Here is a 13,468-nt window from a genome sequence, read left to right as displayed (position 1 = left end):
TGGATTATCCTGACATTCAGAATATGCAACTTAGGCTCCTGTTAGTGCAGTAACCATAAAATTCTACAGTGCAAAATATCCATCAGTTTCTTTCTAAAATTTGGAACATTGACAATGGTTCATCAAATATTTATCCAGCTCTTTCCAATTTATGGAGTGAATTGCTTTTGCATTAACTGCTTCTGCTGGAAATCTACATTCAGAGAAAGATGTTTTCTTTCATTCTCTTGGCTTCTGATGTTGCAAATTTCATTCTGCTTTTAAAATTAGTCCAAATAATATATCTCCCCAATCATCTTGCACCATTAAATATTCTACAGTCTTTAAAAGGATGTTGAAGATTAAGGTTTTCAAACATTTCTTATGTTCTAGTTTCCATCAGCAGTTACATTTGTGAAAATAAATCATTTGTTTTAAAGACATTTTGATATTTTAATTATTGTAACAACATGGCATTATTGGATCCTTGTTGTGAAAAGTAATTCTTTGTTTCAACAATTCTGTATAGTCAGGTATTTCCTATTCATATTTGTCAATCTACCTTTCATTTCAGTTTTGCTTTGTTACCCAAGACTTCTGAGATTGCTTTCAGTCTTGTGATTACAAATAGCCAGTTTAACAACACACAACAAAAATTTAAACAACTTTAAATGTCTTGTTCCTTTTGTAATCTGCCTTATTAATTGCCTGGCTTCTGTTCTTCAATCTCTCTGTTGATTTGTATTTGGTTAGAATTGTGCAAAAATTTATCCAGTATTTCCTGAAGATCAAAGTAAACTTTATTCAGTGATATTTTACTTGCTTCCTTTATCATGTTCAAGAGGCCTATTCTATTGCTCAGGAGCCATATTTGACTACTAATTAGTGCCTCAGTGTGTATATATTAGTATATTTTGCTGCTGCTTTTTTTTTTGTGGGCAGCATTTAATTTCTATTTAATAGCCCTCTTTTTTCCCCATCTTTCCCATCAGAAACCATTTGGAATATGTTCAGTTTTGATAATGAAGACTGGTATATTTTTGCAAGCATAATTTCTTGACATGGTCCTTTAAGAAACAAGCAAACGGGGTATTTTACTGAGTGGTTACACCACACTTCTAACCTTTCTTGCTATTATCATTGTATGTTCTACTTAATTTGTTACTTGCTACAGTTTAAAGTAGCTACCTTTTGCATTTAGATTGTTTCAGATTTTCTGGATCACTCCAAAATATCAGTAGTTTAATCTTGGTACTGGGAACATTTTTTTTTCCAAGCTTTCTTTTTTAAATTACTCTGTCTTTAGAATTATTTCAAGTTTTCTATTACGCACAAATTTTTCTGCCAACACTTTGAATTTCTCCTGAAGAAATGGTGACTTCCAGTATGAAACTTCATTTTTTCAATTGACCCTAATTTATCTACTGCCTACACGAATTATGTCTCACTTACTCCATGGGTGCATCAACCACCGTGGCCTTTAACCACTGTTTCTAGAAAATTGTGCTGCATGTTTTATTGCTATATGGCTTTCTTTCGTGCTTCACTTCTGACTTCTCTATTAAAAGTGAATCATTACCCCCTTCATTTTGAAACATTGCTATTCCACAAATGAGGATCTTTCCATTTTTAATAGGTACCTACACACATGTCAAACTCAGGTCCGCGGGCCAAATTTGGCCCGTGATATAATTATATTTGGCCTGCAAGATCATATCAAATATGTATTAGAGCTGGCCTGCTGGCCGCCGCGCCAGTATAGCGCATGCACGGCTAATACTACAAATCCCAGAATGCTTTGCAAATGCATTGGCGCCAGCCCGTCAGCCCACTAATCGCCCCCACCTCCTCTGTTTACTTTCATTAGCATCTGTGACCTGTCGCCCAACTCACATGTAATAAACCCCTTATGAAAAATGGCCAAACGAAAGACAGAAAACAGGACCTTTCAAGACAGGTGGGAGCCAGACTATATGTTCATCATTTTAAAAGACAAACCTGTTTGTCATTGAAGCAAGTTGTTATTTTTTTGACTTGTTGGCTTGTGAAAAAAAATACATTTAAAAGGAGCTTAAAGACTTTAGAGAAATATCATTTATTGAATATTTTATTTCTCATTTGTTAATGCTTCTTCTGGAAAGAGTTTAACCAAAACTATTATTAAACATTTATTTTAATAAGAAAAAGTTTAACATTACATATGTTTAAAGAAGAGAAAACATGCAGATGTTGAAAATTTTCAATAAATATTTAGTTTGGCCCACGACTTAGTCCAAGTTTTTAATTTTGACCCTCTGTGAATTTGAGTTTGACACCTCTGGGTACCTACTTCAAAATTTGGAAATTCGCTTAGATGTCAACAAAATACCTGATTCAGTAACTTTCAATTCCTCCTTAGTTTTATTTTAACAACTATTTCAGCCACTGTTATTTAGCGTTCAACAGGTCTTGGTTCTTAATATGTCAGTATTCCCAGAATGTCTCTTGTGATTTTTTTTCCCCTGACTTTAGAACTATGTATTCTGTAAGCATCTACAAGGCTTTGTGCACTTGATTTTCTGGCATCTTAGAGATTCTATGCACATTTTGTTTCAGATTACTTGAATTCTGAAGTTGCCTTTTAGTAACTTAAATTCTTTCTACACTCATTGGGCTTTTTAACACAATGGCAAAAAGGCTGCAACTCAAGGCATGTCTTCTATGTGCCTTCACTGTTTGATGTAAATTTTCAACTAACTGTAAACATTGTGCACATTCTCCACTCAAATTATTGTATATATTCTTATGCAGTTACTTAGTTTCTTTCCCAATAAATGCAGAGCTCCTTTTACCAGCTGCTTCTCTCTCCAGCACAGGAAGTATATAGCCAGTTCAACAAACTACAGGTACTAAATTTTGATTGTATGTTGAGTATTGTAAATACATAGTAAATTACAGTAGGGTTTCACAACTTTAATGGAGATCAATGATCAAAACTGGTATTAGGTGAATTAGATAGAAAGTTGCTTGGAGGTTATCTACAATAGCATCCAATTGACTTTAGTACATATAAAGAAAAGGTTAGTACTGTGATGGATATATTATATATTGTTACAATATCAAACCAGCAACCACAAAGAAGGCATATCACACAGGGGTAAAGATGAACAATTACTTTAACAAAAATTCACCTTCATACTTTAATTCAAAATCCCCCTTTTATAACAATGCCCACTGGTTACTATGCAAATTTCTATAACACTGTAAAACTAATAAATTCCCCAGCCTAAATATAACATATGAAATTAAAGTCTAAGTTATATTTCCAATTAGCCCACAGAAAAACTTAGACACAAAACACACAAGACTCACAAAATTTCGATCTCAACCGAAGCAGAGTTCATAAACAAAATTTAGTTTGTTTGGTAAACTGAAGCCAAAAGATCTTTGAGAGAGCACAAAATTCAAAGTTGTCTTCTTGTGTTGCTTGCAGAGAGAGGAACCAAGGCTTGGTTCGGATCCTTCCGCCTGCCTTCGGAATGTTCATCCCTTTTAAAATGCCCAACATTACAAGCTGTCTTCCAGACAATGACATGTTTTGGGCCTCCTTCCAATCCACAGCACACCCAGTGGTGGTTTGTCTTTCAAGTCCAGAAATTTTTAGATCATTTTCTGCACATGCTCAGTCTGTCTCCCACTCTCTCTGCAGTCAACCTTCACCTTGGCTCTTAAAGGCAAACTGCCACTTTCCAACACAAAACCACACAACACATATACCAAAACACAACACAGAACTCTGTAACAATATAAATATGTTTTTAAGGAGATAGATTGTGGAGGGTTAGAGTGTAGGTCACAAACAAACACTTCACAAAACAGATCTTATTTAAAATGCAAGAGCCTTGCTGAAAGTGAGACATTGAGGCACCGAGAGCCTTTGCAAAGATAATAAAAACTACTTTGGAAATGCTTTGCTAAGGAACTTCAAAAGCAGGTGTAAGTGGATTATTGTTGTTTTGAAAGCAACAGATGAACAGGCTTAGAAGATTGGGTCCAGTGCTGCAATCTATCTGGTTGCAGTTTGCTGTTCTAAGAAGGTCATGTGAGAACTGGTTTCTACCGTATGGCAAGCTGGCAGCTTGTTTAAAAACCTCATTTTGAAGACTGGTTGTGAGTTCTGAGTTCAGCCTGTTGAAAACCCTTATGGTCCAAACAAGACGAAATGGCTGGCTAGAGTGTTTCACCTGAAATAAGGGAAACAAGAGGAACTCTGTGGTGACCTGGAAGAAGAGGCTATCATTTGGAAAACCCTGATGGGCAAGTTTCTTCAGTAAGACTGTTATGAGCCCAAAGGACCCTAAAACCAAGCAGTAATAGATATTCACCTCAACATATAGTTACATGAAAACTGAATCAAACTTTAACTTATCACTATCAACTTAACTAAATTAACTTAACCCCCTTCTAATTCTAAGCGCATGTGTATGTTATGTGTGTGTAAATTTAAGAAAAGTTATTTGGTTCCCAAATATTCCATCACAAGACACTGAAGTGTCTGATGGAAGTAAATCAGTTTGTGTGTGTCCAATGAGTAACAAATCTCTCTCTGAAAATGACAAGAACCTTCTGAGTGGTTACCATTTAAGCACCAGTCCTTGGTGAAAATTCATAAATGTTAAATCCTGTGCACAATATAAGAATTGCCTGATACTGGTGAATTTGGAGGAGTGAGAAGTGAGATTGGATTGTGAATCGAAGAACTTTCCTGAACATATACGCATTACATACATGTGTGCTTAGAATTAGAAGTGGGTTAAGTTAATAGTAATAAGTTGAAGTTTGATCTTGTTTTTATGTTTAAAGAAAATTAAAAGTAACTTTTGTTTAAGTAACCATTTGTCTTGGTGAATTTCTATTGCTACTGGGTTTTGGGGTCCTCTGGGCCCATAATAATACATATAGAGAAAATTTGGAAGCAGGGATGGTGGGGAAGAGGAGATCAACCTATTGATAATATATAAATAAAGAGAATGATGTTAGATTTTTCTTAAATTACATAGCTGAGGAATGAAATTCAGAGAAAATATGTTTGTGAAACTTTTCTGGTGAAGAATTTTTGAGTAATCAAAAGGATCTTGTTGTGGTACATATGACATGATCCCCAACATCCTCTTTTGGTCAGATGCAGCTTCATCTCATTATCCTTGATGCTTAGGCAAGATATGGAGCAAGACACTCTGTGCATTTGGTTGAGATTCTCGAATAGCTGATCTCCAGTGGAGGATGCTGCTCATGGTTAGTCCTAGGAGAGGTTACGTTGACTCCACAGAACCTCCTGAATGTATTTCAGCTTTTTAAACAAATTTCCAGTTCTCCATGCAGTGTGTGAATATTAAAATGCAGATTATTCTTCTGTCACTTGAAATAAAGGCATATGGCAAAAAATGTGGTTATGCAAGTGATGGAAAGGGAAAATAAACTGAAAGGGAAGAAGTTCATGGAAATGGATAATTGTGAATAAAAAAATATGCAAATGATAAAGACAGCTGAAACCTCCTTTCCAAGCATTTGACTCCTTCAGAGACATCATAATGTTGATAAACTATTTAGCTTTCATTCTTGCAATTTTACATCCGGTGAATTCTTGAGTGCTTGTAGCACACACACCTCTTGTTTAGTTTGCCGGCATGTTTTTATTAACACATTAATTGTGAAGCTAGTCTCTCTCAGTTTCATGAAATAACTATAATTAGTCTACATGAATGAACCAGGATTGTGACTGTCCATGGACAGGGTAAGCGGCGTTGCACTGCTGCAAGTAAAAGAAACCCTGGTGTTAGCAGAAAATAAATTCTATTAGGGATCTGATTGTACTATGGATTGGAACGTTATCATCTTGCTTCTGAGATCTCTGAAATGAGGCTGTATGTGAATCCCTCCTTTGAAAAAGTTTTAAAAACATGATTTGCAACTGAATTCATGCAATTCTCCACTGGGGCAGCTGGTGGTTTAATACCAATCAAAACCTGATTTTGAAAGGCCAGAAAATATAAGTAACTGTTGAGGAAAATGTCATTCTTCTTTTCTCCAAAGAGAAAACCCATAGCTCTACTAACCTTGCTTCATAAGACATATTTTCCAATCCAGGCAACATCCAGGTAAATCTCCTCTGCACCCTCTCCATACCCTTCCCATAATGAGGGGACCAGAACTGCACACAATATTCTAAGTATGGTCTCACCAGAGATTTGTAGAGCTGCAACATTACCTCACAATATCTGAACTCAATCCCCTGACTCATGAAGCCCAGCAGACCATAGGCCTTCTTAACAATCCTATGAACCTGCACGGCAACCTTGAGAGATGTATGGATTTGGACCCCAGGGTCCCTCTTCTTCCAATGGTTAAATGTCCTACCATTAACCATGTACTCTGCCTTCTGGTTTAACCTTTCAGAATGCATCACTTATCCAGATTGAATTCTACCTGCCACTTTTCTGCCTAACTCTGTATCCTGTTGTGACCTATGACCACCTTCAACACAATCCACTACTCCTCCAACCTTCGTATTATCCACAAACTTGCTAACTCATCCCTCTATATCTCAGTCAGAGTAAGGACTCTGCAAAAAAATAGTAAATCATTACTGACTTTCTTTAAAGCTGACAAATCAATTACAAATTTTGTTTCTCGATAAATTGTTGCAATTGTGTAACATATGCAAAAAGATATTGAAGTATGTATAACTAATAAATGTTGTTATTATAGGAATGAAGATTCATTATTTCTAATTAGAAATGTGACAACTGTCTGAGTTTCCACTTTAAGATGTGCATTTTGAAAGGTTCATACTTTTGGCTTTTAGAAGATGAACAAAATTTGGTGCATCTGAATTTTACTGATTATCATTTAGTTGACTACATAGGTAAAATAGCGCAGCTATATATTCACTTTCTTGGGTTCCTTTTCTAATAAAACAATCTCATGGTAAATGGATTGTTTCATAACTTTTATTTTCTTTACAGTTTTCATAAAAGCAGATTTAAGAAGACTAAAAGCAAACTCGTCTGGAAATTATAAGGTATGTTGTAAAATATCCATTGGAGGTTTAAATTTCATTTTTTTTTGTTTTCCTGGCAAACATAAATGTATATGAATTGCCTTCAAAAGGTGGGGGGTGCTTGGTAGATGGGCTGCATGTTGAGCTGAGCCTTCCCTTTCAAAATTGTTTTAATTTCTGAGATTTAAATTGTACTCTTATTCTGCTCCCCTGGCAATTTCAGTAATTAGAGATGATGAAATTGTCATTCTCTGTGGTTTTCCCCACTTAAAGTAAATAATTAAAACTTGGATTTATCTTTATCTTTCAAGTTTTAGTATCTACCATCTGCAGTCAATGGACCAGTGTTGGTTTTTATTTGGAGAACAGTAAAATGCTTGATTATGTACCAATTGGAAAACCCAGTGGTTTTGACATCTGATTCACCTGGTAATATTTGTACTTTCCACTCAACAAGCCACAATTCCCATGTTCCTGGGCCATTTGTCAGAGCCTGGATTCACAGTGTTGTGAATCAAATGATTTAAGTATTAATGAAATAACATTTAATAGTCTTGAAAATCTGCCAGACCAGCAGCACCAAAATCCCAAACATGGCAATTTGAATTTTACTGCGTGGGGGTGTGTGGATGTCTGTGAATTCAGACATGTATGATAGGTTGCCGTTGCCTGGCTGACCATGGGTCAGGCATTTTGTGGAAGGCAAAGGTCAACAGTTTATGGTCCGTGAAGACTTTGAATTGCCTGCCTTCCAGTAAAATTATACATTGTAGCGTTTGCAGTACCAAGAAGCCCACACCCCCACCCCCACGGAGTTGAAGTTGAAGACTGATTTTATTGCACTGGCAGTTCTGCTTATATTCACTCCTCGCTGATGACGTAGGGAGTGATGTCACGGCAATGCTGATCTCCAAATGGGCCACGTTCTTGCTGTTTCCCATCGTGCAGGTGGTCACCTTGGACGAAGGTCTTGGCTCCTGTGGGGTCTGCGCAGTCGTCACATTCATCAGTAACTTGACCTGCGCTGCCCAAAGCCCTGAAGTTAACTACCTCTATCAAGGTCATATGCTCCAGTACTTCAAACCTCGACGCTAAGGTGTTAATCAGTACCCTGGCGCAGATCTCGGTGGTTGACTCAGCCAGCGGGACCACCTCTGGCCACCTTGTGGAGCTGTCATTCATGGTGAGGAGATGTCTTGCTCTACGGGAGACTGGCAATGGCCCTACAATTTCAATATGAACTTGGCTGAACTGAAGTAAGCTGGCTCAAAAGTCTCGGGGGGAGATACCTTGATGTGCATCTGCACTTTGGTCGTCTGGCAGAGCATGCAGGTCTTGGCCACTGACAGTTTCCAGAGGCTGGGCCAGACCAACTTACCAGCCACCATTTTAACAGAACTCCCGATGGCTAGATGCACCAGATTGTGCACTGCATCGAAGACCTGCCATCTCTACACTACCGGCATGATGGAGCGCACAATTTGCTAGAGCTGGTGTCGCAGATGAGTTTGGTTTCCAGGACCAATGGCCTTCAGCCCGAGGCTGGACGCTGTTGTTCTGTATGCCGGGATCTCAGGATCCTCCTCCTGTTCCTTGGCTAGGGCAGAATAATCTATTCCCTGGGACAGGCCTAGTCGGACTCAATCACGGGGCGGGACAGTGCATTGGCCACCACGTTTGTCTTAACTGCAATGTGTTGGATGTCTGTGAATTCAGACATGTATGATAGGTTGCCGTTGCCTGGCTGATCATGGGTCAGGCATTTTGTGGAAGGCAAAGGTCAACAGTTTATGGTCCGTGAAGACTTTGAATTGCCTGCCTTCCAGAAAATACCAGAAGTGCCTGACTGCCAGGTTCAGCGCCAACAGCTCCTGGTCAAAGCTGCTGTATTGAGTTGGGGTGGCCAGAGGGCTGCAATTGCCCTTCAATGAATTGTTCCCCTACCACTGTGCTGGAGGTGTCTACTCTGAGGGCAGTTGGTGCCTCTGGCCTGCTACCACTTCCCCCCCTTGTGTGTTATATGCATGTACACACTAAGCAAGAATATTTTTACATGCTGAATATTTTTTAAAAAAGTGAACTTAAATGACCAGCCTTTGGTTCTAAAGTAAATTGTTTTTAACCGCTTTAATTTAAAATAAACATATAACACCTTAAATAACAAGTTTAAAAAGCTGGATAACATGTTTAAGTTTAAAAAAAACAATTATTCTTCATCATCATCATCCATAATCCCTTTGAATCCTTCAAAGTCTGATTGTTCATTCTCTTCTTCATTGAAATACTTCAGGACAGCCTGTAAATGTTCTTCCGTTATTGTAGTCGATACTGATGCGTCATTGCTGTCACTACTCTCGTCGTCAGTGGTGGAATCACCATCCTCATTATATACTATGATGGCTTTTCTGAATCCACTGCGGATAGTTTTTGGTGTAATCTTATTCCACGCTCTGGTAACCCATTTGCAAACTTCAGTACAGGTTGCTCTTTTCAGCTGGGATTCAGGAATGCCACTCTGCCTCCATTCCTCCTGAATGGATGATTTCTTCTGGAAAATTTTGTAAAATTCATACAAATAAAATACTTTATATTAAAAAAAACTATACCCCAACACCCCTTCCCTCCCCCCCCCCCCATGTCGGAGCAAAATACATATTTTGGGTAATTATCGGTTGCTGTGCAGTGTACCAACCCTTTACACCATTTTTAAAAACATTTATCTTGTATCCAAACCCATACGTTTCAGATATAAAGTCCACATTTTAACAAAAAAAGGATAATTACTCCGTAAATTGTAAGTGATCTTCTCTAAGTAAATACATGAATTTAGTTCATTATGCCATCTTTGTATATTCAATTCCACATCATTCTTCCACGTAACAGCAATACATTTCCTAGCCACCACTAGCCCCAGACGTAGAAATGCTATTTGGAATTTAGCTAATCGCAAACCCGTCATTAATGTATTAACACATTTACGGATCAAGTTGCAATTCAATCTTGAACAAATCTTCCAAAAACTTGATAATTTTTCCCTAAAAATTTTAAATTTTTTCACGTCTCCATAATGAATGCAAGAAAGTACCTGTCTGTTTTCCACATCGAAAACAAAAATCCGTAAATAAAAACTGAAGCTATTTAGCTTTCGGGCACGACGTGCAGGTTTTTGTGGATTCATCCTCTCAAGCTCATCTTTCTCTTTCCTCCATTCACGAATGGATAATTTGCCAACTTCAAACTCTCTTGCTGCTGCTCTGTTTCCAGTTTCTTCTGATCTGGTAACAACAGTGTAAGATTTGCAATTGGCTCCTTGCATTGTGAAAACAACCAGCACTCTAGATCTCAAGGGTTGCACTAAATGCAAGGGCTTTTTATACTGAATAGGCTAGATCGAATGCAGGTGATAGCTATTATAGGCTGATAATATCTGCATGTGAAGGAACAAGCATATTTTAAAAAGCTAGCATGGGAATGTACTGGTTAATAGTGGCAATAAAAGAAAGAACTCATTTTAAAAACATGGGAATTTGGTACATACAAAATACCCAAGATTCAAAATTTGGATCTCTTTGGCCAGGGTCCTATGGAATTCCGATAAACAGGACCTTCTGGCTCGGCCACTGCACTTTATCAATGTTAATTGCCCAGATCCAGCCCCTGAGGGAGGAGATTAACAAGATAAGGTTTCTTTTAAAGAAATGTCTTTTAATTTATGACAGAATTAAAATCCTACTTTATCTTTACTCTGAAGCCTGTCTTCCATCTATTTAATTGATTCCTCTCTAAAGCTTGTAAATGTGTTACAGAAGGTTCTTTGGCTTGGCTTCGCGGATGAAGATTTATGGAGGGGTAATGTCCACGTCAGCTGCAGGCTCGTTTGTGGCTGACAAGTCCGATGTGGGACAGGCAGGCACGGTTGCAGGGGAAAATTGGTTGGTTGGGGTTGGGTGTTGGGTTTTTCCTCCTTTGTCTTTTGTCAGTGAGGTGGGTTCTGCGGTCTTCTTCAAAGGAGGTTGCTGCCTGCCGAACTGTGAGGCGCCATGATGCACGGTTTGAGGCGATATCAGCCCACTGGTGGTGGTCAATGTGGCAGGCACCAAGAAATTTCTTTAGGCAGTCCTTGTACCTCTTCTTTGGTGCACCTCTGTCACAGTGGCCAGTGGAGAGCTCGCCATATAACATGATCTTGGGAAGGCGATGGTCCTCCATTCTGGAGACGTGACCTACCCAGCGCAGTTGGATCTTCAGCAGCGTGGATCCGATGCTGTCGGCCTCTGCCATCTCGAGTACTTTGATGTTAGGGATGAAGTCGCTCCAATGAATGTTGAGGATGGAGCGGAGACAACGCTGGTGGAAGCGTTCTAGGAGCCGTAGGTGATGCCGGTAGAGGACCCATGATTCGGAGCTGAACAGGAGTGTGGGTATGATAACGGCTCTGTATACGCTAATCTTTGTGAGGTTTTTCAGTTGGTTGTTGTTTTTCCAGACTCTTTTGTGTAGTCTTCCAAAGGCGCTATTTGCCTTGGCGAGTCTGTTGTCTATCTCGTTGTCGATCCTTGCATCCGATGAAATGGTACAGCCGAGATAGGTAAACTGGTTGACCGTTTTGAGTTTTGTGTGCCCGATGGAGATGCGGGGGGGCTGGTAGTCATGGTGGGGAGCTGGCTGATGGAGGACCTCAGTTTTCTTCAAGCTGACTTCCAGGCCAAACATTTTGGCAGTTTCCGCAAAACAGGACATCAAGCGCTGAAGAGCTGGCTCTGAATGGGCAACTAAAGTGGCATCGTGTGCAAAGAGTAGTTCACGGACAAGTTGCTCTTGTGTTTTGGTGTGAGCTTGCAGGTGCCTCAGATAATATAATGGCCGATTAACACCTCTGGGGGAAATTGATTGGATGTTAAAAGTGGGAGATTAACTGTGACAGACATTGCCACTATGGGAATGTGATTAGGCTCATGTCCTAATTAAATGCAAATTGCTCTTCTGAGTTAGAATGTAGAATAGTACACCCACGTGCTCTATGCGTGTCCACTATATGAAAATATTTTTACACAATTTATGATTTTCTGCACGTTATATAAGTGAAAATACAATATTTTACAGGAAAGTCTATCTACTTGATGCAATTTGCAATCCAAACACTACACCACAATGAGCTTACAGCAAAATATCTGGATAAAATCTAAGTAACTGATCTAAAAAAAAATGTGCAGAGCATTTAAATTGTGTGTAGAATGTTATTCCTGATTATCTGGGTGCAGATGGCAAGGAATTGCTCAGTAATTTGTTTTTGCATGAAAGATGGGAAAAGGCACAAATGTTTTTTTTTCATATGGATTTCCAAATATGTATGATAATCACAGCTGAAGCTGAAACTTGTGGGATGGAACCGAAATTTCTAAACTGGCTGAAAAAATTGGGTAATTGACAAAAGTAAAATGAAAATTGATCAGGGCCTTGATCATATTTATAAATGCTTGGATAACAGCTTTTTTACCCAAGTTTACCAGTCACAAACATGACATTGTAAGCAATGTAGACAAAAGCATAAAATTACTATATTAATACAGTAAAACCCATTATCCGGAATTGAAGCAACCAGCAGCCTCAAGCAAAACAATCGTGGAAAATGATTAGGTAAAAATATGGAAGATTAAAATTGGCACACCTTGCCGTTAGTTTGCCATTCGCGCAACGTGCAATCTCAAGCAACTGGAAAATTCACATCTGGTACCTACCAATCCCCATAGCAGCAGGATACCAGGGGTTTGTACATTTTAATCAATATTTTCCAATGTAGAGAGTGATTGGAAACTGTACGTGCTGAGGTACAAAACTAGACTTTGTAAAAGTCATGCGTGGAAGTTGGTGTACAGTACATCATTAAATTGGCACAGATGGACACAAAATAATCAAAAGCTAATGAAATTCCTGCCATTTTACAACTGGATCTCTAGAGTGCAGGGGGTGTGTACAGCCATTAGATAACCTCTAATCCCTGGTTAGATGCCATCTTGAATGCCATTGCATTGATTTTGGGGAGAATGTTGCATGTACTTGCAAGAATTATGCAATTAAATTACTTTCTGGAATTTGAATGATTACACTGGTCAACAAATGTTTTCAAAAGATTTTCTTACTTTAAAAAAAAATTAGGGATTATGATAGACGTGTTCAAGATGAACACAGATCACTTCAGATGTGCTGTATCACGTAGGAAGTTGGAGAAACATTACATTAACTTTTATTGAATATCGCATAATTAATTACATAATAATGTTGATACATTGCATTAGTTCAACTGGTCTGAAAATGTTTGGCTGTGTCAGTATCCCAACAATAGTTGGCCAGCATTGATGGATTCCAGTTGCCCCGATACTGTGGTCATAATGTCCTGGTGAAACCTTTCACCATGCTCAGCATTGACTGCACCAGGATCAGCAGGGTCGA

At 38.6% G+C, this 13,468-nt stretch overlaps 1 protein-coding gene across 1 annotated transcript in view; it reads left to right on the top strand.

Moving 5' to 3' along the window:
• Window positions 1-13,468, top strand: part of flvcr1 (FLVCR choline and heme transporter 1) — a 54,406-nt gene that overhangs the window by 38,241 nt on the left and 2,697 nt on the right. Inside the window, exon 9 of the mRNA XM_069931326.1 lies at window positions 6,984-7,039. Within this exon, the coding sequence (XP_069787427.1) occupies window positions 6,984-7,039 (56 nt within the window). The remainder of the gene's footprint in view (window positions 1-6,983; window positions 7,040-13,468) is intronic.

This window comes from Narcine bancroftii, chromosome 4, assembly GCF_036971445.1.
Source record: "Narcine bancroftii isolate sNarBan1 chromosome 4, sNarBan1.hap1, whole genome shotgun sequence".
NCBI classification, from domain to species: domain Eukaryota; kingdom Metazoa; phylum Chordata; class Chondrichthyes; order Torpediniformes; family Narcinidae; genus Narcine; species Narcine bancroftii.
The sequence above is the reverse complement of the archived record's forward strand: the minus strand, read 5'-3'. Positions and strand labels throughout refer to the sequence as shown.